Raw genomic sequence first — 27,073 nt, 5'->3', positions numbered from 1 at the left:
GTCCATTGACGCAACCATTAAACCAATTACTTCCATGCACTGAGCCACAGAAGGCCGAGGAATGGAATGAAGAACTCGGCAAGTATTCAACAGTTTTGACTTCCTGACCTCTGTCAGAAAGATTTTCATTTCTACAGAGTATATTAGTGTTCCCAGAAAGGGAACCCTTGTGAGCGGGGACAGAGAACTCTTTTCTACGTTCACCTTAAACCCGTGAGACCTTAGAAAGGCCAGAACGATGTCCGTATGAGCCTTGGCTCTGTGAAAGGACGACGCCTGTATTAATATGTCGTCTAGGTAAGGTGCTACTGCAATGCCCCGCAGTCTTAGTACCGCTAGAAGGGACCCTAGCACCTTTGTGAAAATTCTGGGAGCGGTGGCCAACCCGAAAGGAAGGGCCACAAACTGGTAATGTTTGTCCAGAAAGGCGAACCTTAGGAACTGATGGTGATCTTTGTGGATAGGAATATGCAGGTACGCATCCTTTAGATCCACGGTAGTCATATATTGACCTTCTTGGATCATCGGCAAGATTGTCCGAATGGTTTCCATCTTGAAAGACGGAACTCTGAGGAATTTGTTTAGAATTTTTAGATCCAGGATTGGCCTGAAAGTTCCTTCCTTTTTGGGAACTACGAACAGGTTTGAGTAAAAGCCCAGTCCTTGTTCTGCAATTGGAACTGGGTGTATCACTCCCATTTTTAGTAGATCTTCTACACAGCATAAGAACGCCTGTTTCTTTGTTTGGTCTGAAGACAAACGAGAAATGTGGAACCTTCCCCTTGGGGGAGAATCCTTGAATTCTAGAAGATACCCCTGAGCAACTATTTCTAATGCCCAGGGATCTGGAACATCTCTTGCCCAAGCCTGAGCAAAGAGGGAAAGTCTGCCCCCTACTAGATCCAATCCCGGATCGGGGGCTACCCCTTCATGCTGTCTTGGTAGCAGGAGCAGGCTTCTTGGCCTGTTTACCCTTATTCCAGCCCTGCAAGGGTTTCCAGGTTGCTTTGGGCTGTGAAGTTATCTTGCTTTGCGGCAGCAGAGGTTGCAGCAGGTCCGCTCCTGAAGTTGCGAAAGGAGCGAAAATTAGCCTTGTTTTTGGCCTTAAACGGCCTATCTTGTGGAAGGGCATGGCCATTTCCCCCAGTGATATCCGAAATAATTTCTTTCAGCTCTGGGCCAAATAGGGTCTTCCCCTTGAAGGGAATATTTAACAGTTTCGTTTTGGACGACACATCGGCCGACCATGATTTGAGCCAAAGCGCTCTGCGCGCCATGATGGCAAAACCTGAATTTTTCGCCGCTAGCTTAGCTAATTGGAGAGCGGCATCAGTGATAAAAGAATTAGTCAGCTTTAGAGCATGAATTCTATCCATGACCTCATCGTATGAAGTCTCCCTTTGGAGCGACTCTTCCAAGGCTTCGAACCAAAAAGCCGCAGCAGTAGTTACCGGAATAATGCAGGCAATTGGTTGAAGAAGAAAACCTTGCTGAACAAAAATTTTCTTCAGCAATACCTTCCAATTTTTTATCCATAGGATCTTTGAAAGCACAACTGTCCTCTATTGGTATAGTTGTACGTTTAGCAAGTGTTGAAACAGCCCCCTCTACCTTAGGGACCGTCTGCCACGCGTCCCGCCTAGGGTCGTTTATGGGGAACATTTTCTTAAAGATAGGTGGGGGAACAAAGGGTACACCTGGTCTCTCCCACTCCTTAGTCACAATATCCGCCACCCTCTTTGGGATCGGAAATGCCTCAGTGTATACAGGGACCTCTAAAAATCTGTCCATTTTACACAATTTTTCAGGGACCACCATGGGGTCACAATCATCCAGCGTAGCTAAAAGCTCCTTAAGCAGGATGCGGAGGTGTTCCAGCTTAAATTTAAACGCTAAGGAATCTGACTCTGCCTGCTGAGAAACTTTTCCTGTATCAGAAATTTCTCCCTCAGACAGACCTTCCCTCACTGCTACCTCTGAGTTTTGTGAGGGTACTACAGATAAATTATCCAAAGCTTCAGATTGCTCATCCTCTGTATTTAAAACTGAGCTATCGTGCTTTCTTGGAAAAGCTGGCAGTTTGGATAAAAATGCTGCAAGGGAATTATCCATTACTGCTGCTAATTGTTGTAAAGTAATAGGGGCCAATGCGCTAGAGGTACTAGGCATCGCTTGCGCGGGCGTAACTGGTGTAGACACGTGGGGGGAGGAAGAAGGACTATCCTCATTACCCTCCGTTAAGGAATCATCTTGGGCAGCATTTTTAATTGTCACTGGATGATCTTTAAAATGCTTAGATGTTTTGGCACACTTTAAACATAAATGCAATGGGGGTACTGCCATGGCTTTTGAACATAAAGAACAAGGTCTATCTGAAGGCTCAGACATGTTTGACAGACTCAGACAACACTAAAATATTGAAAAAAATACTTTTTGAAAAAACTTTACTGTCTCTTTAAATAATAAAAAGCACACACTTTTTTTACCAAATCATCAAAAAACATCCGATCTTAATGAAATTTTCACCACATAATCCTAATGCTTTGAAATGATTGCACACACATTTTCAAATCAATTAACCCCTTAATGCCCAAAACGGAGCAAAATGAAGTAAACACCCGGTTTAACCCACTACAGTACGATGCCACAGTCTTTGCTGTGGCTTTACCTTCCTTTAGGGTTATTTGCAGGTGTAAATTAAGCCTCCCTGAAGTCCTCCTGTACTCTTAAGGCTCTGCACATGAAGCTGCATGGAGCTGTGTTGCAAATCAACTGCACAATTGAGGCGCGAAAATGAGGCCCCCTCCTTCATTACTCCAGAGTTATGGGGCCTTTCTGAGTCAGATTAGCTGTCTTACAAAATGCCAGGCGTAAAAAAGTCCCTAAAATGTGTTTCCAACGTCTAAAACGCTTAATAAATATAAGATTACCTTAATAAAGTAATCGATTTAGCCCATCACAGTGTCTGTCAGTATTAAAGACCTTAACTGAAGCCATCATTCTATACTGTGTCTCAGAAAATGGCTTACCTTCCCTCATGGGATTTCTGTCAGTCTTCTAGCACTACCAAGTCTTGTTAGAAAAAATGACTGAACATACCTTAAGCAGTATAAGCCTGCAAACTGTTCCTCCCAACTGAAGTTCTCCGGTACTCAACAGTCCTGTGTACGAACAGCAATGGATTTTAGTTACAACATGCTAAAATCTTGTACCTCTCAGCAGAAATCTTCATCACTTTCTGCTTCAGAGTAAATAGTACAAACCGGCACTATTTAAAAATAAACTCTTGATTGAAGAAATAAAAGCTACAAATCTAACACCACAAACTCTTTACCCTCCCGTGGTGATGCTACTTGTTAGAGCGGCAAAGAGAATGACTGGGGGGCGGAGCCTGAGGGGAGCTATATGGACAGCTTTGCTGTGTGCTCTCTTTGCCACTTCCTGTAGGGATTGAGAATATCCCACAAGTAAGGATGAATCCGTTGACTGAATACACCAAGTAAGAGAAAACAGAATTTATGCTTACCTGATAAATTACTTTCTCCAACGGTGTGTCCGGTCCACGGCGTCATCCATTACTTGTGGGATATTCTCCTCCCCTACAGGGAAAGGCAAGGAGAGCACACAGCAGAGCTGTCCATATAGCTCCCCCTCTAGCTCCGCCCCCCAGTCATTCGACCGACGGTTAGGAGAAAAAGGAGAAACTATAGGGTGCCGTGGTGACTGTAGTGTATAAAGACAAAAAAAATTTCAACCTGATTAGGAAAACCAGGGCGGGCCGTGGACCGGACACACCGTTGGAGAAAGTAATTTATCAGGTAAGCATAAATTCTGTTTTCTCCAACATTGGTGTGTCCGGTCCACGGCGTCATCCATTACTTGTGGGAACCAATACCAAAGCTTTAGGACACGGATGAAGGGAGGGAGCAAATCAGGTTACCTAAATGGAAGGCACCACGGCTTGCAAAACCTTTCTCCCAAAAATAGCCTCCGAAGAAGCATAAGTATCAAATTTGTAGAATTTGGCAAAAGTGTGCAGAGAATACCAAGTCGCTGCCTTACATATCTGATCAACAGAAGCCTCGTTCTTGTAGGCCCATGTGGAAGCCACAGCCCTAGTAGAGTGAGCTGTGATTCGGTCAGGAGGCTGTCGTCCGGCAGTCTCATAGGCCAATCGGATAATGCTTTTTAGCCAGAAAGAGAGAGAGGTAGCAGTAGCTTTTTGATCTCTCCTCTTACCAGAGTAAACGACAAACAAAGATGAGGTTTGTCTAAAATCTTTTGTTGCTTCTAAATAGAACTTTAAAGCACGAACAACATCTAAATTGTGTAATAAACGTTCCTTCTTTGAAACTGGTTTCGGACACAGAGAAGGAACAACTATTTCCTGGTTAATATTCTTGTTGGAAACAACTTTTGGAAGAAAACCAGGCTTAGTACGCAAAACAACCTTATCTGAATGGAAAACCAGATAGGGTGGATTACACTGCAAAGCAGATAATTCAGAAACTCTTCTAGCAGAAGAAATAGCACCCAAAAACAGTACTTTCCAAGATAATAACTTAATATTTATGGAATGTAAAGGTTCAAACGGAACCCCTTGAAGAACTGAAAGAACTAAAATTAGACTCCAAGGAGGAGTCATGGTTCTGTAAACAGGCTTGATTCTAACCAAAGCCTGAACAAAAGCTTGTACATCTGGCACAGCTGCCAGTCGTTTGTGTAACAAGACAGATAAAGCAGAAATCTGTCCCTTTAGAGAACTAGCGGACAACCCTTTATCCAAACCTTCTTGGAGAAAGGAGAGAATCCTTGGAATTTTTATTTTATTCCAGGAGAATCCCTTGGATTCACACCAACAGATATATTTACGCCATATTTTATGGTAAATCTTTCTAGTCACAGGTTTTCTGGCTTGGACCAGAGTATCTATCACAGAATTCGAAAACCCACGTTTGGATAAAATCAAGCGTTCAATTTCCAAGCAGTCAGCTGCAGAGAAACTAGATTTGGATGTTCGAATGGACCTTGTTCTAGAAGATCCTGTCTCAAAGGTAGCTTCCATGGTGGATCCGATGACATATTCACCAGGTCTGCATACCAAGTCCTGCGTGGCCACGCAGGAGCTATCAGAATCACCGAGGCCTTTTCCTGTTTGATCCTGGCTATGAGCCTGGGAAGGAGAGGAAACGGTGGAAACACATACGCTAGGTTGAACGACCAAGGCGCCACTAATGCATCCACTAGAATCGCCTTGGGATCCCTGGATCTGGACCCGTAACAAGGAATCTTGAAGTTCTGACAGGACGCCATTAGATCCATGTCTGGAATGCCCCATAATTGGGTTAACTGAGCAAAGACCTCCGGGTGGAGTTCCCACTCCCCCGGATGGAAAGTCTGACGACTCAAATAGTCCGCCTCCCAGTTGTCTACTCCTGGGATGTGAATAGCAGATAGATGGCAGGAGTGATTCTCTGCCCATTGGATGATCTTGGTTACTTCCTTCATCGCTAGGGAACTCTTTATCCCCCCTGATGATTGATGTATGCAACAGTCGTTATGTTGTCCGACTGAAATCTTATGAACCTGGCTTTCGCTAGCTGAGGTCAAGCCAGGAGCGCATTGAATATTGCTCTTAGTTCCAAAATGTTTATCGGGAGAAGCGACTCTTCCCGAGACCATAGGCCCTGAGCTTTCAGGGAGTCCCAGACCGCGCCCCACCCCAAGAGGCTGGCGTCGGTCGTGACAATGACCCACTCCGGTCTGCGGAAACTCATTCCCTGAGACAGGTGATCCTGGGTCAACCACCAGAGAAGTGAGTCCCTGGTTACCTGGTCTACTTGAATTTGGGGAGACAAGTCTGTATAGTCCCCATTCCACTGATTGAGCATGCACAGCTGTAATGGTCTTAGATGAATTTGAGCAAAAGGAACCACGTCCATTGCTGCGACCATTAGTCCTATTACTTCCATGCACCGAGCTATGGAGGGTTGAGGAATAGAATGAAGAACTCGACAAGCGTTTAGAAGCTTTAACTTTCTGACTTCTGTCAGGAAGATCTTCATTTCCATAGAATCTATTATTGTTCCCAGAAACGGAACCCTTGTGGACGGTGACAGTGAACTCTTTTCTATGTTCACCTTCCACCCGTGAGATCTGAGAAAAGCCAACACAATGTCTGTGTGGGCCCTCGCTTTGGAAAGAGACGACGCTTGGATTAGGATGTCATCTAGATAAGGTGCTACAGCGATGCCCCTCGGCCTTAGGACCGCTAGAAGGGACCCTAGCACCTTTGAGAAAATTCTGGGAGCGGTGGCTAAACCGAATGGAAGAGCCACGTGAAGGATGGAACTCTGAGGAAATTTTTTAATATCTTTAAATCCAGGATTGGCCTGAAAGTTCCCTCTTTTTTGGGAACCACAAACAGGTTTGAGTAAAAACCTAGACCTTGTTCCCCGGAGGGGACTGGGTTTATCACTCCCATCTTTGATAGGTCTCTTACACAATGTAAGAATGCCTGTTTCTTTATCTGGTCTGAAGATAAGTGAGACAGGTGGAATCTTCCCTTTGGAGGAAGTCCCTTGAACTCTAGCAGGTATCCCTTAGAGACTATTTCTAGTACCCAGGGATCCGGAACATCTCTTGCCCAAGCCTGAGCGAAGAGAGATAGTCTGCCCCCTACCAGATCCGGTCCCGGATCGGGGGCTACCCCTTCATGCTGTCTTGGTAGCAGCAGCAGGCTTCTTGGTCTGTTTACCCTTGTTCCAGCCTTGCATGGGCTTCCAAGCGGGTTTGGGCTGGGCCGCGTTACCTTCTTGTCTAGCGGCAGTGGAGTTATTAGCCGGTCCGTTCCTGAAATTGTGAAAGGAATGAAAATTAGACTTGTTCTTAGCCTTAAAAGGCCTATCATGTGGGAGGGCATGGCCCTTACCCCCAGTGATGTCTGAAATAATTTCCTTCAATTCCGGCCCAAAAAGGGTCTTACCCTTGAAAGGAATATTAAGTAACTTAGTCTTGGACGACACATCTGCCGACCAGGATTTTAGCCAAAGCGCCCTCCGCGCTACTATAGCAAAACCTGAGTTTTTCGCCGCCAATTTCGTTATTTGAAAAGCGGCATCCAATATAAAGGAATTAGCTAACTTTAATGCGTGAATTCTGTCCATGACTTCTTCATAGGAAGTCTCTTTCTGGAGCGACCTTTCTAGTTCCTCGAACCAAAAGGACGCCGCTGAAGTGACAGTAATAACACACGTAGCTGGTTGAAGGATGAACCCTTGTTGAACAAAAATCTTTTTAAGCAATCCTTCCAATTTTTATCCATAGGATCTTTGAAAGCGCAGCTGTCCTCTATAGGAATAGTTGTGCGCTTCGCTAGTGTTGAAACAGCTCCCTCAACCTTCGGGACCGTCTGCCATGCGTCCCTTCTAGGGTCTACTATGGGAAACATTTTCTTAAATATAGGAGGTGGGGCAAAGGGTACACCTGGCTTCTCCCACTCCTTATCCACTATGCTCGCTACCCTCTTGGGTATTGGAAAAGCGTCTTCGTGCACTGGGACCTCTAAAAATTTTCCAATTTGCACAACTTCTCTGGTACTACTACAGAATCACAGTCATCCAGAGTAGCTAATACCTCCTTAAGCAAAGCGCGGAGATGTTCTAGCTTAAATTTAAATGCTACTATATCAGGTTCTGCCTGTTGAGAAATTTTTCCTGAGTCTGAAATTTCACCCTCAGACAGCCCTTCCCTCACAGCCAATTCCGATTGATGTGAGGGTAAAATAGATAAGGCATCGTCAGCGTCTGATTGTTCATCCTTTTTTTATCTGTATTTAAAACTGAACAATCACGCTTTCTCTGAAATGCTGGCAGTTTGGATAAAAGATTTGCTATAGAATTATCCACTACTGCTGTTAATTGTTGCATAGAAATAAGCACTGGCGCGCTAGGTGTCGCCTGCGCGGGCAAAGCTGGTGTAGACACAGAAGGAGAGGATGTAGAATTATCCTCACTACCTTCATTAGATAAATTATCTTGGGCAACATTATGAAATGTAACAGAGCTGTCCTTATTTTGTTTGGACGCTATGACACAATTATCACAAACACTCAAAGGGGGAACACATTTGTCTCTACACACACAGAACATAGGTTATCTGATGGCATAGACATGTTAAACAGATTTAGGCAGGCAAACAATGCAATAAAAACGATTTTAAACAAAAACGTTACTGTCTCTTTAAATAATAAAATTACACACTTTATTTCTGAATGTTCAAAAAACTATGAAGGCAATATCCGATTTTTATGAAATTTGGACCCCAGTGTCTTAATGCTTAGAAAGTATTGCACAGCAAATATGGAGACTCTAGCTCTTAAAACAAGCAAACGAGAGCTAATTGTTGGATTTAACAGTTTTTATACACTACAATCCCTGCTACAGTATTGCTGCAGCATTTTACCTTCCTTAGGGGTCAATCATCCACAGAAATAAGCCTTCTGGAGTCACTTTCTGAGTCACAGGACCCTCTCACATGAAAACTGCATGCACTGCCTTGAAATCAACTGCACAGCTGAAGCACCAAAATGAGGCTTCCTCCCTCAGCACACTATAGTGAAGGGGCCTTCCTGACTAGATTTAGGTGTCTAAAACATGCCAGATCAATAAAAAACGTTCCCAAGTGTATATGAGCTTATAAAACAGTTCAAATGCCATGATATTGTAATAAAAACCAATCGATTTTGCCCCTAACAGTGTCTACCAGCATAAAAATCAAAAAGGGGAAGCCTGTTATCTTTTTTGCTGAGGTGAAAGAAAAATGGCTTACCATTTTCCCTGAGGGGAAAAATGACTGTCATCTAGCATTAGCCTGTGTTGTTAGAAGGAGACTAGTCATACCTGAAGCAGATGAGTCTGCAAACTGTTACCCCCAACTGAAGTTCTCTGGTTTCAACAGTCCTGCGTGGTAACAGCAATGGATTCTAGTTACTTGTGCTAAAATCATATTCCTCTTAACAGAAATCTTCATCACTTTTCTGTTGTAGAGTAAATAGTACAAGCCAGCACTATTTTAAAATAACAAACTCTTGATAGAAGATATAAAAAACTACAACTAACACCACAAACTCCTCACCATCCCCGAGGAGATGCTACTTGTTCAGAGCGGCAAGGAGAATGACTGGGGGGCGGAGCTAGAGGGGGAGCTATATGGACAGCTCTGCTGTGTGCTCTCCTTGCCTTTCCCTGTAGGGGAGGAGAATATCCCACAAGTAATGGATGACGCCGTGGACCGGACACACCAATGTTGGAGAAATAGATAAAGCAGAAATCGGTCCCTTTAAGGAACTTTCTGATAACCCCTTCTTCTTGGAGAAAAGACAAAATCCTAGGAATCCTAATCTTACTCCATGAGTAACCCTTGGATTCGCACCAATAAAGATATTTACGCCATATCTTATGGTAAATCTTTCTAGTAACAGGCTTACGTGCCTGAATCAAGGTATCAATGACCGAATCAGAGAACCCTCCCTTAGATAAAACCAAGAGTTCAATTTCCAAGCAGTCAGCTGTAGAGAAAGTAGATTCGGATGATGGAAGGGTCCCTGAATGAGAAGATCCTGCCTCAATGGAAGCTTCCACGGTGGCAGAGAGGACATGTCCACTAGATCGGCATACCAAGTCCTGCAAGGCCACGCAGGAGCGATGAGAATCACTGAAGCCCTCTCCTGTTTGATCCGAGCAAACACCCGGGGAAGGAGAGCAAACAGTGGAAACACATAAGCTAGGTTGAACGACCAAGGCACTGCCAAGGAATCTATCAGTTCGACCTGAGGATCCCTGGACCTGGATCCGTATCTCGGGAGCTTGGCATTCTGATGAGATGCCATAAGATCCAGCTCCGGTCTGCCCCATCTGAGAATCAGGGTGGCAAAGACCTCCGGATGGAGTTCCCATTCCCCCGGATGAAACGTCTGTCTGCTCAAAAAATCCGCTTCCCAGTTGTCCACTCCTGGGATGTAGATTGCTGACAGATAACAAGAGTGAGCCTCCGCCCACCAAATTATTTTGGATACTTCTGTCATCGCTAAGGAACTCCTTGTTCCTCCCCGATGATTGATATAAGCCACAGTTGTGATGTTGTCCGACTGAAATCGGATGAATTTGGGCGAAGCCAACTGAGGCCAAGCCTGAAGCGCATTGAATATTGCCCTCAACTCCAGAATATTTATTGGAAGTAGAGACTCCGACCGAGTCCACACACTCTGAGCCTTCAGGGAATTCCAGACTGCGCCCCATCCTAGTAGACTGGCGTCTGTTGTCACTATCACCCATGAGGGTCTGCAGAAGCACGTCCCTTGTGACAGATCATCCTGCAACAACCACCAAAGAAGAGAGTCTCTTGTTTCCTGATCCCTATCTATCTGAGGAGACAAATTTGCATAATCTCCATTCCACTGTCTGAACATGCTCAGTTGTAGAGGTCTGAGATGAAAACAAACGGAATGATGTCCATTTCCTCCACCATCAATCCAATTACCTCCATGCACTGAGCCACTGATGGCCGAGGATTGGACTGAAGGGATCGGCATGTATTCAGAATCTTTAACTTTCTGACTTTCGTCAAGAAGATTTACATGGATATAGAGTCTATTAAGAGTTCCCAGGAAAGGAACCCTAGTCTGTGGAATTAGTGAACTCTTTTCTAGATTCACCTTCCACCCACGAGTCCTTAGAAAGGATAGACCCATGTCGGTATGAGACTTTGTCAGCCGATAAGACGACGCCCGGATCAGAATATCGTCCAGATAAGGCGTCACTGTAATGCCCCGCGGCCTGAGAACCGCCAGCAGAGACCCTAGAACCTTTGTAAAGATCCTGGGTGCCGTGGCCAGCCCAAAAGGAAGGGCCACAAACTGAAAATGTTTGTCCAGAAAGGCAAACCTCAGGAACTTGCGATGATCTCTGTGGATAGGAATATGAAGATATGCATAATTTAAGTCCACGGTAGTCATATATTGACCCTCCTGGATCAATGGAAGAATTGTCCAGATAGTCTCCATCTTGAAGGATGGAACTCTGAGAAATTTGTTCAGACTCTTGAGATCTACAATGGGTTGGAATGTTCCCTCTTTTTTGAGAACCACAAAAAGATTTGAGTAAAACCCCTGCCCCTGTTTTGGAACGGGACAAATTACTCCCATAGTGGAGAGGTCTTTTACGCAACGTAAAAACGCCTCTCTTTTTATCTGGTCTACAGACAATCGTGAAAGAAGAAACCTTCCCATGGGAAAGAATTTGTGAACTCCAACTGATACACTTGAGACACGATTTCTAGTGTCCAGGGATCCTTAAAGTCTCTTATCCAAGCCTGGATAAAGAGAGAAAGTCTGTGCCCTAGCTAGATCCGGTCCCGGATCGGGGGCCGCCCCTTCATGCTGTCTTGGGAGCAGCAGCGGGCTTCTTGGGTTGTTTACCCTTGTTCCAAGCCTGGTTGGGTCTCCAGGTGGACTTGGCTTGTGAATAATTCCCTTCCTTTAAGTTCAATCTTCTTATCCTACGGGAAAAGATGCCTTTACCTCCCGAGATATCAGAGATGATCTCCTTCGGAGCAGGTCCGAACAAGGTCTTACCTCTGTAAAAATAGTCTTAGAAGGCACATCCGTGGACCAAGGCTTTAGCCCTAAAGTCCTGTGGGCTAGACCCGAACTCTTAGGTGCCAGCCTAAGCCCTGCAACAAGCGTCTGTAATAACAGCATTAGCAAGTTTCATAGTCACTATCTTGTCATGTATCCCCTCCAAGGGAGCGACTGACTGAAGAGACTCAATTAGATAGCCGTGACGGTAATTTAATCGCCCGTAAGGGTCTGAAAGCGCTGCTAACAGCAGTGACCACCGAACCCGCAACCCTGGGTTGCTACAGAATTAAGTTCTAGTGTCTTAGTGTCTGTTAAGCTACCTGTCCGGCTACTTTCAAGTATGTGAGTTATTTATACCATCCTAAGTCACAAAGGATGTCATAATAAAAAACAGATGGATTTTTTTTTCTTTTTCCCCATAATCGTACTGTCTCTTTAAATTGTAAGAGAGCATCTTATTTCTGTCAGGTAGAACCAGACCAATATCAACCTTGTTGTAACTAGACATTGATAAGGACCTGAAAGCAATGCCTAAGCAAGGAACCGCAGAGCACCGCCTGTGGGCTAGCAATAATAGCGGACACTATAGGTAGAAAAATACAGAAAGTATTGACCAGTGACACCAGACTTCACATTAGAAGGAAAATAGAAGAGAAAAGTCAACACAAATAAATGTGTCGAGGTCTCTTTAAATTTTAAAAGTGCAATATTTTTCCTTTTTAAGAATTTGCAAGAAAAAGGGCCAAAACAGCAGAAACAACATTGCTAGTTTATCAATACCCCTCAGTAGAATGCCCCTTTAAGTAGTATGAGCCTTCAACCGGGGCCCCATCGCAACACAAAGACTGTATATGGACCTTTAGTGCGTGTTAAACAGACTACATTTGCGTCACAAATATGGGAAAACATCTCCTTGGATCCTTATCAAAATGATCCATAACGAGAGGGAAAATGGCATACTCCATAATGAAATAAAGCAGCTCCCGGTCGGTATGTAGTGACTATGGAACCGCGCGGGAGATGAGTAAAAGGGTGGGCTTAATGTAAAAGACTCCAAGTAAATGTTCGCTGCAGGACCGCCCTTCGTGGGCGTACACAAAATGCACTATGAAGTCGGTACGTAGATCTTTATTGAACCGCCGGGAGAGGATCAACAGCGTGAGCCCAAAACAGAAGTATCACAACAGATAACTCCCAGGCGGCAAGAAAGTCTTATAAGGATCTTTAGTGTGTGGTGTAACTAGATCCATTGACCCGCCGGGACCACAAAAAGGCGCGCAATTGTAAGAAACGCCTCCAAGTACCGCCCTTCGTGGGCGTAGCATGTAATCAACTCCCAGTCGGCATTTTGTTTTCTGTAACCGCCGGGAGATGTATAAAGCGCATAATAAAATGAAATAAGGCGCTAACAGTCCCCAAAACAGGCATAGGAAATAACATTACCTATTAGACACCTCCCGGTCGGCATTGTTTTCTGTAAACGCTGGGAGATGTATAAAGCGCATAATAAAGTGAAATAAGGCGCAACAGTCCCCAAAAACAGGCATAGGAAAAAACATTAGACATTTCCCGGTCGGCATTGTTTTCTGGAACCGCCGGGAGAAGTAATAACAGCCCAAAACATTTTATGTCACAAACAACATACTGTGCTATACCAAGTGTGGGTGCCCTTATTCTGAAACATAGGGAATAAAATTGGCCCTGAGACAATTACCCCGTCTAGGGAAATACCAGCAGAGTCCTCTCCCAGGCGGCATGTTCTTACTGTCTTAGTGAATGAAGCCGCCGGGAGGTTAGGTCTTCTTAAAAACCAATAAATGTGCTGTCCAAAGTAGAACATACCCGAGTGAAAAGCCCATCTCTTTCACTAAGGGCTTTTAATCACAATATGAGTGGCCACATTGTAGATCTTCTCTAAGGGCTTTTATCGGCCCAGAAATAAAAAATGGCACTTACCTCCCCATCTGCCGACAGAAAAGGCAACTCCCAGGTGTGTGAAATCCTACTGCTCACATGGATCTGAGGACAACAAAGGAAAATACGGAGTAAGATCCCTCAGATTGTTCCCCGAATAGGGCAGCAACAGTACATGGAAGACGCAGTGAGAAAAATGTGATCACCAGTTCCCATTACTTTAAAGCCACCAGATGCTTCTCTTTTTGTACTGAAGAGACTGATCTGGTCTAGGCTACACCTCAGAACAAAGTAGCACACTGTGGCACTACTTAATAAATAATAAACACTTGATTGAAGAATCTATAACACCTCACTCTGCCTCTTCCTATCACTAACACAGGCAAAGAGAATGACTGGGGGGAGGGAAGGGAGGAGCTATATATATACAGCTCTGCTATGGTGCTCTTTGCCTCCTCCTGCTGACCAGGAGGCAATATCCCATAAGTAAGGATGAAATCCGTGGACTCGTCATATCTTGTAAAAGAAAGAGTGTTTCCGGAATGAGAACTTTGGATGGAAAAGCTACTTGCACTTTCATTATTGCCTCATCATTTAATTCCATAAAGTATTTTTATTGTCTTGAGGGTACCTCAAAAATGGAATCAAAACGCCTTAAAGGGATAGTAAAGCCCAAAATGTCCTTTTATGATTCAGATAGAACATACAATTTAAACAACTTTCCAATTTAATTCTATTATCAATTGTTCTTCATTCTCTTGTTATCCATTGCTGAAGGGACAGCATTTTACTATTGACAGGAAGTTGAAAATATCTATTTAGTCAATCACAAGAGACAAATGTGTACAGGCACCAATTGGCAGCAGCTCGCACTAGTGTATGATATCCGCATATTAATTTTTTAACAAGGGATACTAAGAGAACAAAGCACATTTGAAAATAGAAGTGAATTTAAAAGTGTGTTAAAATGACATGCTCTATCTGAATCATGAAAGTTTAATTTTGACTTTCCTATCCCTTTAAAAAAAACAAACAAAAAAAAAAAAAGCCCAAGCAAGAATGCAAAACCGTACCTAAGCTAAACTCCTTCAAAACCTGAGAATATATTAAAACAGCTTCTCCGGAACACCTTTCAAATAATGGTGAAGAGGCGGATGATAACCGCTAACCAAAGCAGATTTGAATCGCCTGCCCTCAAAAGAGGACTTTAAAGTTTTCCTTATTCAAGTAAGACTATGCATAAAAGAGGCATATTAGAAGTTAAAAAAGACCTGTTCTGGGACTCAAGAGTGGTGCAGTCAGAAGAACACCAGTAAGAAACATCAGGCCTTGACAAGTTGATAGAACTTGATATAGTAAACTTAGATCACATAAGTCCGTATACTGATGATCTTACATAATAGTTTCTAATTGTCTTACTGTAATATCATATAAAATGCTTTATGGTTTTCTAATCCAATTTCTTTGAGAAATGTTAACTTTTTTTGTTGCCCAGTATAGCTATAGATGCTCTTGACTGTGCTAGCCTAATTGATATTACGTCTATAGCTGTGGATCCTAAAATTAGTTTTTTGTGTTTCTTAACGTTCTTGCTCTTGCTGCCAACAATGTTCTTTTTACTCTTAAGACACTTGAAGCCTCTACTGAACAACAGATGTATTCTTGTAGCACTCCACCTCAATCTTGGATTGGTGAGTTTTCTGTCCTAGTTTATACAACAAACATCTAGGGTTAATCTCCCCAAAGAGGGATTGCTAACAACACCTCCTTATTCAATTTTACATGGCTTCACACATGCTATGTATAACACCACAAAATACAAAAGGGCTAAACTCCCCCATGAAACCCTCCATTGCCCTAATTCGTGTAAAAAGCACTGTGGAGATATATTATTTTTCCAGGAAAACACACTTCTCAAGACACTCAGCACCCAGGACTTGGTAGCAAAGACAAGCATTTTGGACTGTTTAGATCTGTTCTAATTAGGGTTTGGCTTCTATGAGAAACTGGAAGAACCCTGCTTCTGTGAAGAGATGGAGGACTTCGTTTTTGTTCCTTTCGTCAATCTAAAAACCAGCTTAGAAGCGCTGAATTTTTCTTTAGACTTCTTATCCTGAGGTAGAATTGCATCTTTTGCACCAGTCACCATAGAAATAATGTCATCGAAACCAGACCTAAACAATACTTTTTCTTTTAGAGGAAGAGACAGAAGTATCGATTTAGAAACCATTTCAGCAGACCATGATTTCAACCATAGGTCTCTTCTAGTCAAAACTTCCAGAGCCGTATTCTTAGTATTGATCTTAACATTAACAACAGCATCACAAATGAAAACATTAATGTTTCTAAAAGTTTCAATTCATTAGAAAACTTCACAATTAGAATCCTCAGAAAGGTGCTCAGATAAACCCTTACACCAAATTATAGAGGCTGCTGCAACACAAGCAACAGCAATTGCTGGCTGAAAAAGGAAACCTGCTTGCAAAAAAGGCCTTTCCATGAAAAGACTAATTTCCTGTCCATTTGGACTCTAAAAAAAGGTACTATATTCCAGAGGAATAGTAGTACATTTAGTCAAAGTAGAAATAACCCCATTTACTTTAGGAATAGGTTCCGAAAGCTTAAAAGTGACACCAGGCTTAGGCCACTCTTTAGAAATTATCTCAGCGATTGCATTAGCAACTGGAAATACTTCAGATGACTTAACAGGGGGCTTAACAATTAAATTAAACTGTTTACACTGACGTATCCTCACAAACTATAGAATCCTGAACCCCTAAAGCACATTACACTTCTCTTAAAAGTGAACAAAGGTGTTCAAGCTTAAACAAAGAAGAGGAAGATTCAGTTTTCTGATCAAAAACTGACTCTGAAAATCTGAAAGCACTTCACTTTTAGAGGATAAAACAGAAGAATCAGGGCCTGGAGCATTTAGCTTAACAAACTTTGATTTACTCAAATGAGATACACTAGTAGAGGGATTATCAGAAACCACATTCTTAAACTTAATACATCTCAGCTATAGTAGAGCGTAAAATCTTTAATTCCTGGAGCAAAATCTGAAGAACTCCCTTGTGTAGAACCGAGTAGGGCATACCCTTAGAAGCAAGAGAATCATTAAACGGATCAGAATGTGAAAAGATGATCTGTACATGATTTGCACAGCTAAGCACAGGGGGATATCAACCAACTTGCAAAAAAAATAAATTTATGCTTACCTGATAAATTTATTTCTCTTGTGGTGTATCCAGTCCACGGGTTAATCCATTACTTGTGGGATATTCTCCTTCTCAACAGGAAGTTGCAAGAGGACACCCAAAGCAGAGCTGTCTAGATAGCTCCTCCCCTAACTGCCACCCCCAGTCATTCGACCTAAGACAAGCAAGAAAAAAAGAGAAACTATAGGGTGCAGTGGTGACTGTATTTAAAAATAAAAAACACCTGCCTTAAAATGACAGGGCAGGCCGTGGACTGGATACACCACAAGAGAAATAAATTTATCAGGTAAGCATAAATTTTGTTTTCTCTTGTAAAGGTGTATCCAGTCCACGGGTTCATCCATTACTTGTGGGATACAAATACCAAAGTTTTAGGACACAGATGAAGGGAGGGACAAGGCAGGAGCTTAAACGGAAGGCACCACTGCCTGTAAGACCTTTCTCACAAAAATAGCCTCAGAAGAAGCAAAAGTATCGAATTTGTAGAATTTAGAAAAAGTATGAAGCGAAGACCAAGTCGCCGCCTTACAAATCTGTTCAACAGAGGCCTCATTTTTAAAAGCCCATGTGGAAGCCACCGCTCTAGTGCAATGAGCTGTAATTCTTGGCCAGCAGTCTCATAAGCTAAGCGGATTATGCTTCTCAGCCAAAAAGAAAGAGAAGTTGCCGAAGCCTTTTGGCCTCTCCTCTGTCCAGAGTAGACAACAAACAAAGCAGATGTTTGACGAAAATCCTTCGTAGCTTATAAATAAAACTTTAAAGCACGAACCACATCAAGACTGTGTAAAAGACGTTCCTTCTTTGAGGAAGGATTAGGACATAATGAAGGAACAACAATCTCCTGATTGATATTCTTATTAGATACTACCTTAGGAAGAAACCCAGGTTTGGTACGCAAAACTACCTTATCTGCATGGAAAATCCGATAAGGGGAATCACACTGTAAAGCAGATAACTCCGAAACTCTTCGAGCCGAGGAGATAGCTACTAAAAACAGAACTTTCCAAGATAAAAGTTTAATATCTATGGAATGCAAAGGTTCAAACGGAACCCCTTGAAGAACTTTAAGAACTAAATTTAAACTCCATGGCGGAGCAAGAGGTTTAAACACAGGCTTGATTCTAACTAAAGCCTGACAAAATGCCTGAACGTCTGGAACCTCCGCCAGACATTTGTGTAAAAGAATAGACAGAGCAGAAATGTGTCCCTTTAAGGAACTAGCTGACGATCCCTTCTCCAATCCTTCTTGGAGAAAGGATAAAATTCTAGGAATCCTGACTTTACCTCATGAGTAACCCTTGGATTCACACCAATGAAGATATTTACATCATATCTTATGATAGATTTTCCTGGTGACAGGCTTTCGAACCTGAATAAGGTATCAATGACCGACTCGGAAAAACCTCGCTTTGATAGAATCAAGCGTTCAATCTCCAAGCAGTCAGATGCAGAGAAATTAGATTTGGATGTTTGAAAGGACCTTGAAGTAGAAGGTCCTGCCTTAGCGGCAGAGTCCATGGTGGAAAGGATGACATGTCCACCAGATCTGCATACCAAGTCCTGCGTGGCCACGCAGGAGCTATCAAAATCACTGAAGCTCTCTCCTGCTTGATCTTGGCAATCAGATGAGGGAGCAGAGGAAACGGTGGAAACACATAAGCCAGGCTGAAGGACCAGGGCGCTGCTAGAGCATCTATCAGCGCTGCCTTGGGATCCCTGGACCTGGACCCGTAACGAGGAAGCTTGGCGTTATGACGAGACGCCATGAGATCCAGTTCTGGTTTGCCCCAAAGTTGGATCAACTGGGCAAATACCTCCGGATGGAGTTCCCACTCCCCCGGATGAAAAGTCTGCCGACTTAGGAAATCCGCCTCCCAGTTCTCTACTCCTGGGATGTGGATAGCTGAGAGATGGCAAGAGTGAACCTCTGCCCATAGAATTATCTTTGAAACCTCCAACATTGACAGGGGGCTCCTTGTTCCCCCCTGATGGTTGATATAGGCTACAGTCGTGATGTTGTCCGACTGAAATCTGATAAACCTGACCGCAGCTAGCTAAGGCCAAGCCTGAAGAGCATTGAATATCGCTCTTAGTTCCAAAATGTTTATCGGAAGGAGGGCTTCCTCCCGAGTCCACGAACCCTGAGCCTTCAGGGAGTTCCAGACTGCGCCCCAGCCCAGAAGGCTGGCATCTGTCGTCACTATAGTCCATTCTGGCCTGCGGAAACTCATTCCCCTGGACAGATGGACCCGAGATAGCCACCAGAGAAGAGAATCCCTGGTCTCTTGATCTAGATTTAGCAGAGGGGACAAATCTGTGTAATCCCCATTCCACTGATTGAGCATGCAAAGTTGCAGTGGTCTGAGATGTAGGAGGGCAAACTGAACTATGTCCATTGCCGCTACCATTAAGCCGACTACTTCCATACACTGAGCCACTGACGGCTGAGAAGTGGAATAAAGAGCACGGCAGGAAGTTAGAAGCTTTGACAACCTGACCTCTGTCAGAAAAATCTTCATTTCTACTGAATCTATCAGAGTTCCTAGGAAGGAAACTCTTGTGAGAGGGGAGAGAGAACTCTTTTCTTCGTTCACCTTCCACCCGTGAGACCTCAGGAATGCCAGAACAATGTCCGTATGGGACTTGGCGATTTGAAAAGTCGACGCCTGTATCAGAATGTCGTCTAGGTAAGAAGCCACCGCTATGCCTCGTGGCCTTAGAACCGCCAGTAGGGACCCTAGAACCTTCGTAAAGATTCTTGGTGCCGTGGCTAACCCGAAGGGAAGAGCCACAAACTGGTAATGCCTGTCTAGGAAGGCAAACCTGAGAAACCGATGATGATCTCTGTGTATCGGAATGTGGAGATAAGCATCCTTTAAGTTCAGGTAGTCATATTAACCCTCCTGGATCATAGGTAGGATGGTTCGAATAGTCTCCATCTTGAAGGATGGGACCCCGAGAAATTTGTTTAGGATCTTGAGATCCAAGATTGGTTTGAAAGTTCCCTCTTTTTTGGGAACTATAAACAGATTTGAATAGAATCCCTTCCCCTGTTCCTCCCTTGGAACTGGGTGTATCACTCCCATAACCATAAGGTTTTGAACGCAACGTAAGAATGCCTCTCTCTTTATCTGGTTTGCAGACAATTGTGAGAGATGAAATCTCCCCTTTGGAGATGAGGCTTTGAAATCCAGAAGATATCCCTGGGAAACAATCTCCAGAGCCCAGGGATCCTGGACGTCTCTTGCCCAAGCCTGGGCGAAGAGAGAAAGTCTGCCCCCAACTAGATCCGGTCCCGGATCGGAGGCTACTCCTTCATGCTGTCTTAGAGGCAGCAGCAGGTTTTTTGGCCTGCTTTCCCTTGTTCCAAGCCTGGTTAGGTCTCCAGACTGGCTTGGACTGGGCAAAATTTCCCTCTTGTTTTGCAGTAGAGGAAGTTGAAGCTGCGCCACTCTTGAAGTTTCGAAAGGAACGAAAATTAGTCTGTTTGGTCCTTAATTTGTTGGACCTATCCTGGGGAAGGGCGTGGCCTTTTCCTCCAGTAATATCAGAAAGGATTTCCTTCAGTCCAGGCCCAAATAAGGTCTGCCCTTTGAAGGGGATGTTGAGAAGCTTAGACTTTGAAGTAACCTCAGCTGACCAGGATTTAAGCCATAGCGCCCTACGCGCCTGAATGGCAAAACCTGAATTCTTAGCCGTTAGCTTTGTTAAATGAAAAACGGCGTCAGAAATAAATGAATTGGCTAACTTAAGAGCTTTAAGCCTGTCTAGGATATCATCCAACGGGGTCTCCACCTGTAGAGCCTTCTCAAGAGACTCGAACCAGAAAGCCGCTGCAGCAGTGACTGGGGCAATGCATGCAAGAGGATGGAGAATAAAACCTTGTTGTATAAAGATTTTCTTAAGGAAAACCTCTAATTTTTTATCCATTGGATCTAGGAAAGCACAACTGTCCTCGACGGGGATAGTTGTACACTTAGCTAGGGTAGAGACTGCTCCCTCCACCTTAGGGACCGTCTGCCACAAGTCCAGTGTAGCGGTATCTATGGGAAACATCTTTTTAAAAACAGGAGGGGGAGAGAACGCTACACCTGGTCTATCCCATTCCTTAGTAATAATTTCTGAAAACCTCTTAGGGATTGGAAAAACATCAGTGTAAACAGGCACTGCAAAGCATTTGTCCATTTTACACAATTTCTCTGGGACTACAATGGTGTCAGTGTCATCCAGAGTCGCTAAAACCTCCCTGAGCAACACGCGGAGGTGTTCAAGCTTAAATTTAAATGCTGTCATTTCAGAGTCAGACTGAAGTAACGCCTTCCCTGAATCAGAGAAGTCACCCACAGATAGAAGCTCTCCTGATTCAACTTCTGCACATTGTGAGGGTATATCAGACATATCTACTAAAGCGTTAGAAAGCTCTGTATTTGTTCTAGCCCCAGACCTGTCTCGCTTTCCTTGTAACCCTGGCAGTTTGGACAATACCTCTGTGAGGGTATGATTTATAACTGCCGCCATGTCTTGTAAGGTAAACGCATTGGACGCGCCAGATGTACTTGGCGTCACTTGCGCGGGAGATATAGGTTCTGACATATTGGGAGAGCTAGGTGGTTTAACCTTCCTTTTGTCAGTCTGAGAAACCTCTGGTGATAAATCTTTAAAAGCCATAATAGGGTCTTTATAACTTATAGAAAGGTCAGTGCATTTGGTACACATTCTAAGAGGGGGTTCCACAATGGTTTCTAAACTTAATGAACAAGGAGTTTCCTCTATGTCAGATATGTTTAACAGACTAGTAATGAGACCAGCAAGCTTGGAAAACACTTTAATAAATGTGAAAAAGCAATTAAACAAAAACGGTACTGTGCCTTTAAGAGAAAAAAAAAAACTACCACATAAACTGCAAAACAGTGTTAAAAAGTAGTAAACTCTACGAAATTTTTACAGTGTGTATAAGAGACTAAAGCAGCATTGCACCCACTTGCAAATGGATGATTAACCTCTTAGGCCCTAAACCGGATTAGAAAAACGGTAAAACCGTTAAAAAACAGTCAAACACACTGCCACAGCTCTGCTGTGGCTCCTATCTGCCCTTAAACACGATTTTTGCAGGAAAAAAACCCTCTATAGTGGTCCTAGATGCCAGAGGACTCCTTTAGGGAAGCTGGGTGTCTCAGTCTGAATATCAACTGCGCATAAAGTGTGCGAAAATAAGCCCCTCCAACCATGCACTCAATGTCAGTGGGCCTTAAAAAAGCACTCCTAGGAGTAATCTAACAAGCCATGTGGAAAACTGGGCCCCAAATAAAGATTTATCACCCTCAGAGAAAAAACGTTTTTTCTGTAAGTTATGCAAACATTTTTACACTAAGTAATATGAGAATTAACATGAATATTACCCTTATCTTGTAAGCATGATCCCAGTCGTTGTTAAATCACTGTATCAGGCTTACCTCAAATATTCCAGGCACTGTCAGCATTTTCTAGACCTTATCATCTCTCTAGAAAAAAATATACTGAACATACCTCAAAGCAGGTGATCTGCAAACCGTCCCCCCAACTGAAGTTTTCTTTCCATACTCTTCAGTTATGTGTGAGAACACCAATGGACCTTAGTTACAAACTGCTAAGATCATCAACCTCCAGGCAGATTCTTCTTCCAATTTCTGCCTGAGAATAAAACAGTACGCCGGTACCGTTTAAAAATAACAAACTCTTGATTGAAAGTAAAAACTACACTAAGTCACCACATATCTCTTGATACTTCCTTTCTTGTCGAGAGTTGCAAGAGAATGACTGGGGGTGGCAGTTAGGGGGGGAGCTATATAGACAGCTCTGCTGTGGGTGTCCTCTTGCAACTTCCTGTTGGGAAGGAGAATATCCCACAAGTAATGGATGAACCTGTGGACTGGATACACCTTTACAAGAGAAATATGCTTTAAATTAGTAGGAAAGTGTTGAGAGGATCCAGCTTCTAGAATACTAGTAATAACAGAAGAGGAGACAGAATCTGAATGCTCTATTATGAAAAATAACAAGTAGGCAATGAGAAAATAAAATTAAAGATAATGATTAAAATATAGGCCTTAAGGTGTGTTAAGTATATGTTTGTGCGCTTCAGTATGCCTTATATAATGGTCCCCAGGCTATGATATACATAAAATTGAGTACCTACAAACAGCCTATAGGCTAAAACAGCTGCCTACAGACTTTATATATATTTTATAAATCCTGCACTTACCTAAAAGGCACTCATACTACTGGACTTAACATAAGCAGCAGGAACTGCTTTAATAGGTAACCTATCCAGTGCTGTACACGTTACAACAGAGAATCTAAATTTAAAGTAGAACCGATAGGAGGAGCCAAGGGACATGTGTCTCAGGCCTGTAACTAACTCCCATAGGGTGTTTTTGTGCCACTTCTCATACAGTAGATTTCTGAAGGGAAAACTGGGCCGCAAATCGATCTGCGCACCCTTCTCACAAACACCTGGGGCACCTTCCTCCTGCAAAGGCCAAGACAAGACAAGTTTCCAGTAAGGTGAGAGGGGTTTTAGGGGTTCTTGGAGTTTTGATATCTTTGCCTCCTCCTAATGGTCAGGAGAAAAATTCACAAGAGTAATATATCGTGGACTCTCACCACATTTATGAAAGAAAACTTTTCTATTGATATAGAGAAAAATTTTTGTTTTACGTTCATGTTCCATTAAAAAAAAGGTATGGGTTTATGCATTTGCAACCTTAGATAAACTACACTATTACATAATATATATTCATTATCAGGATCTTAATATGCTAGGGAATACAAGATCAATAAAAAGTAAATAATCCATAAAACAGTATGCAGATTAACCAGGCCAAAATGATGTTATAAGCTATTAAAGTAATATATTTTCATTCAATACCTGTGGAGGTTGCTCAGGGGAGTTTTTTGGGGAAGAATCATCGTCGTCTTCATCTTCATCATCATCATCGTCATCATCTTCAAAATTTACTCTCTTTACTTCCTCATATGGTCGTTTCTTTGGCTTTTTCTCTCCATCTAAAATAAAAAAAAAAAGTAAGCTTAGATGAAAATCAAAGGAAAATATTGAATCGAATTCACTAGAATTTTGAATAGACATAAGTGCACACAAATATCAAAGTTAATCTGTACAAATATATCATCCACACTTTAACACAGACGGCAAGCATAGCGACATAGGTATGGTATAGGAAGAACATTACTTACATAACGCCGTCTTCAGCTGTTGCAATACATCATTCTCATAAACTGCTCTTTCTTCCCAAATAGAAAGAACTCTGCTTAAGTGTTTTTTACAGTTTTCATCAGTCTCACTGTATATAAAAAAAATAAAAATAATAATAATATAATGTAAAGGCTACAGACATCGCCAGAGTTTAAAAAGGTACACATTAAAGGGACACTTAACCCAAATTTTTCTTTCATGATTCAGATAGAGCATGCAATTTTAAGCAATTTTCTATTTTACTCCTATTATAAATTTTTCTTTGTTCTCTTGCTTTCTTTATTTAAAAAGCCGGAATGTAAAGCTTAAGAGCCGTCCCATTTTTGGTTCAGTACATGCTTGCTTATTCATTTGCTAAATGTAGCCACCAATAAGCAAGCACTATTATTATTATTTATTATTATTCTTTATTTATAAAGCGCCGACAGATTCCGCAGCGCTGCCCATGGGTACAAGGATAACAGTACAGTGGAGAAACAATACGATAAGACACAAAATTTTACAGACAAATACAGGGGGAATTGAGGGCCCTGTTCCCGTGGGAACTTACAATCTAGATGGGTAGGAGGATTGGAAACAGGAGGTGGGGACTGCACTGCAACTGTTAGTTAATTGAAGTTAGTTTGTTAATAAGTCGGGTGATAAGCTTCCCTGAACAGAAAGGTCTTTAGGGAACGTTTAAAGGAGGAGAGGTTGGGGCAAGTCTGACATCTCGAGGAAGTACGTTCCAGAGGGTTGGTGCCGCACAAGAGAAGTCCTGTAGTCTAGAATGAGAGGAGGTGATGGTAGAGGACGCAAGAAGCAGGTCGTTGGATCTTAGGGGACGGGCAGGAGTATATTTGTTGATGAGTGAGGACAGGTAGGGTGGGGCAGCATTGGTGAGGGCTTGGTAGGTCAGGGTGAGAATTATGAATTTAAGTCTGTTGTGAATGGGGAGCCAGTGAAGGGACTCACAGAGAGGCGCAGCAGAAACAGAGCGTCAAGAGAGGTGGATTAGCCTGGCAGATGCATTTAGGAAGGATTGGAAAGGAGAGAGGCGGGAGAGAGGGAGGCCAGTTAGTAAGTTGTTACAGTAGTCAAGTCGGGAAATTACCAGGGAGTGGATGAGCTGTTTGGTAGTTTCAGCACTCAGAAATGGGCGAATTTTGGAGATATTGCGTCGGTGGTTACGGCAGGATGAAAAACAGAATTTATGTTTACCTGATAAATTTCTTTCTCCAACGGTGTGTCCGGTCCACGGCGTCATCCTTACTTGTGGGATATTCTCTTCCCCAACAGGAAATGGCAAAGAGCCCAGCAAAGCTGGTCACATGATCCCTCCTAGGCTCCGCCTACCCCAGTCATTCGACCGACGTTAAGGAGGAATATTTGCATAGGAGAAACCATATGGTACCGTGGTGACTGTAGTTAAAGAAAATAAAATATCAGACCTGATTAAAAAAACCAGGGCGGGCCGTGGACCGGACACACCGTTGGAGAAAGAAATTTATCAGGTAAACATAAATTCTGTTTTCTCCAACATAGGTGTGTCCGGTCCACGGCGTCATCCTTACTTGTGGGAACCAATACCAAAGCTTTAGGACACGGATGAAGGGAGGGAGCAAATCAGGTCACCTAAATGGAAGGCACCACGGCTTGCAAAACCTTTCTCCCAAAAATAGCCTCAGAAGAAGCAAAAGTATCAAACTTGTAAAATTTGGTAAAAGTGTGCAGTGAAGACCAAGTCGCTGCCCTACATATCTGATCAACAGAAGCCTCGTTCTTGAAGGCCCATGTGGAAGCCACAGCCCTAGTGGAATGAGCTGTGATTCTTTCGGGAGGCTGCCGTCCGGCAGTCTCGTAAGCCAATCTGATGATGCTTTTAATCCAAAAAGAGAGAGAGGTAGAAGTTGCTTTTTGACCTCTCCTTTTACCTGAATAAACAACAAACAAGGAAGATGTTTGTCTAAAATCCTTTGTAGCATCTAAATAGAATTTTAGAGCGCGAACAACATCCAAATTGTGCAACAAACGTTCCTTCTTTGAAACTGGTTTTGGACACAGAGAAGGTACGATAATCTCCTGGTTAATGTTTTTGTTAGAAACAACTTTTGGAAGAAAACCAGGTTTAGTACGTAAAACCACCTTATCTGCATGGAACACCAGATAAGGAGGAGAACACTGCAGAGCAGATAATTCTGAGACTCTTCTAGCAGAAGAAATCGCAACTAAAAACAAAACTTTCCAAGATAATAACTTAATATCAACGGAATGTAAGGGTTCAAACGGAACCCCCTGAAGAACTGAAAGAACTAAATTGAGACTCCAAGGAGGAGTCAAAGGTTTGTAAACAGGCTTGATTCTAACCAGAGCCTGAACAAAGGCTTGAACATCTGGCACAGCTGCCAGCTTTTTGTGAAGTAATACCGACAAGGCAGAAATCTGTCCCTTCAGGGAACTAGCAGATAATCCTTTGTCCAATCCTTCTTGAAGGAAGGATAGAATCCTAGGAATCTTAACCTTGTCCCAAGGGAATCCTTTAGATTCACACCAACAGATATATTTTTTCCAAATTTTGTGGTAAATCTTTCTAGTCACAGGCTTTCTGGCCTGAACAAGAGTATCGATAACAGAATCTGAGAATCCTCGCTTCGATAAAATCAAGCGTTCAATCTCCAAGCAGTCAGCTGGAGTGAAACCAGATTCGGATGTTCGAACGGACCCTGAACAAGAAGGTCTCGTCTCAAAGGTAGCTTCCAAGGTGGAGCCGATGACATATTCACCAGATCTGCATACCAAGTCCTGCGTGGCCACGCAGGAGCTATCAAGATCACCGACGCCCTCTCCTGCTTGATCCTGGCTATCAGCCTGGGGATGAGAGGAAATGGCGGGAACACATAAGCTAGTTTGAAGGTCCAAGGTGCTACTAGTGCATCCACTAGAGCCGCCTTGGGATCCCTGGATCTGGCCCCGTAGCAAGGAACTTTGAAGTTCTGACGAGAGGCCATCAGATCCATGTCTGGAATGCCCCACAGGTGAGTGACTTGGGCAAAGATTTCCGGATGGAGTTCC

General features: G+C 43.1%; 1 protein-coding gene across 4 annotated transcripts in view; it reads right to left on the bottom strand.

Annotated features, from left to right (window-relative positions):
* RPRD1A (regulation of nuclear pre-mRNA domain containing 1A) overlaps positions 1–27,073 on the bottom strand; it is a 344,197-nt gene that overhangs the window by 253,273 nt on the left and 63,851 nt on the right. For all 4 annotated transcript variants that reach the window (XM_053714407.1, XM_053714408.1, XM_053714409.1 and 1 more), the window contains exons 3-4: positions 24,004–24,110; positions 23,678–23,814 (exon numbers count right to left, since the gene is read on the bottom strand). In XM_053714407.1, the coding sequence (XP_053570382.1) occupies positions 23,678–23,814; positions 24,004–24,110 (244 nt within the window). The remainder of the gene's footprint in view (positions 1–23,677; positions 23,815–24,003; positions 24,111–27,073) is intronic.

This window comes from Bombina bombina, chromosome 5 (genome assembly GCF_027579735.1).
Source record: "Bombina bombina isolate aBomBom1 chromosome 5, aBomBom1.pri, whole genome shotgun sequence".
NCBI classification, from domain to species: Eukaryota; Metazoa; Chordata; class Amphibia; order Anura; family Bombinatoridae; genus Bombina; species Bombina bombina.
This window is presented reverse-complemented; position numbering and strand designations above follow the sequence as displayed.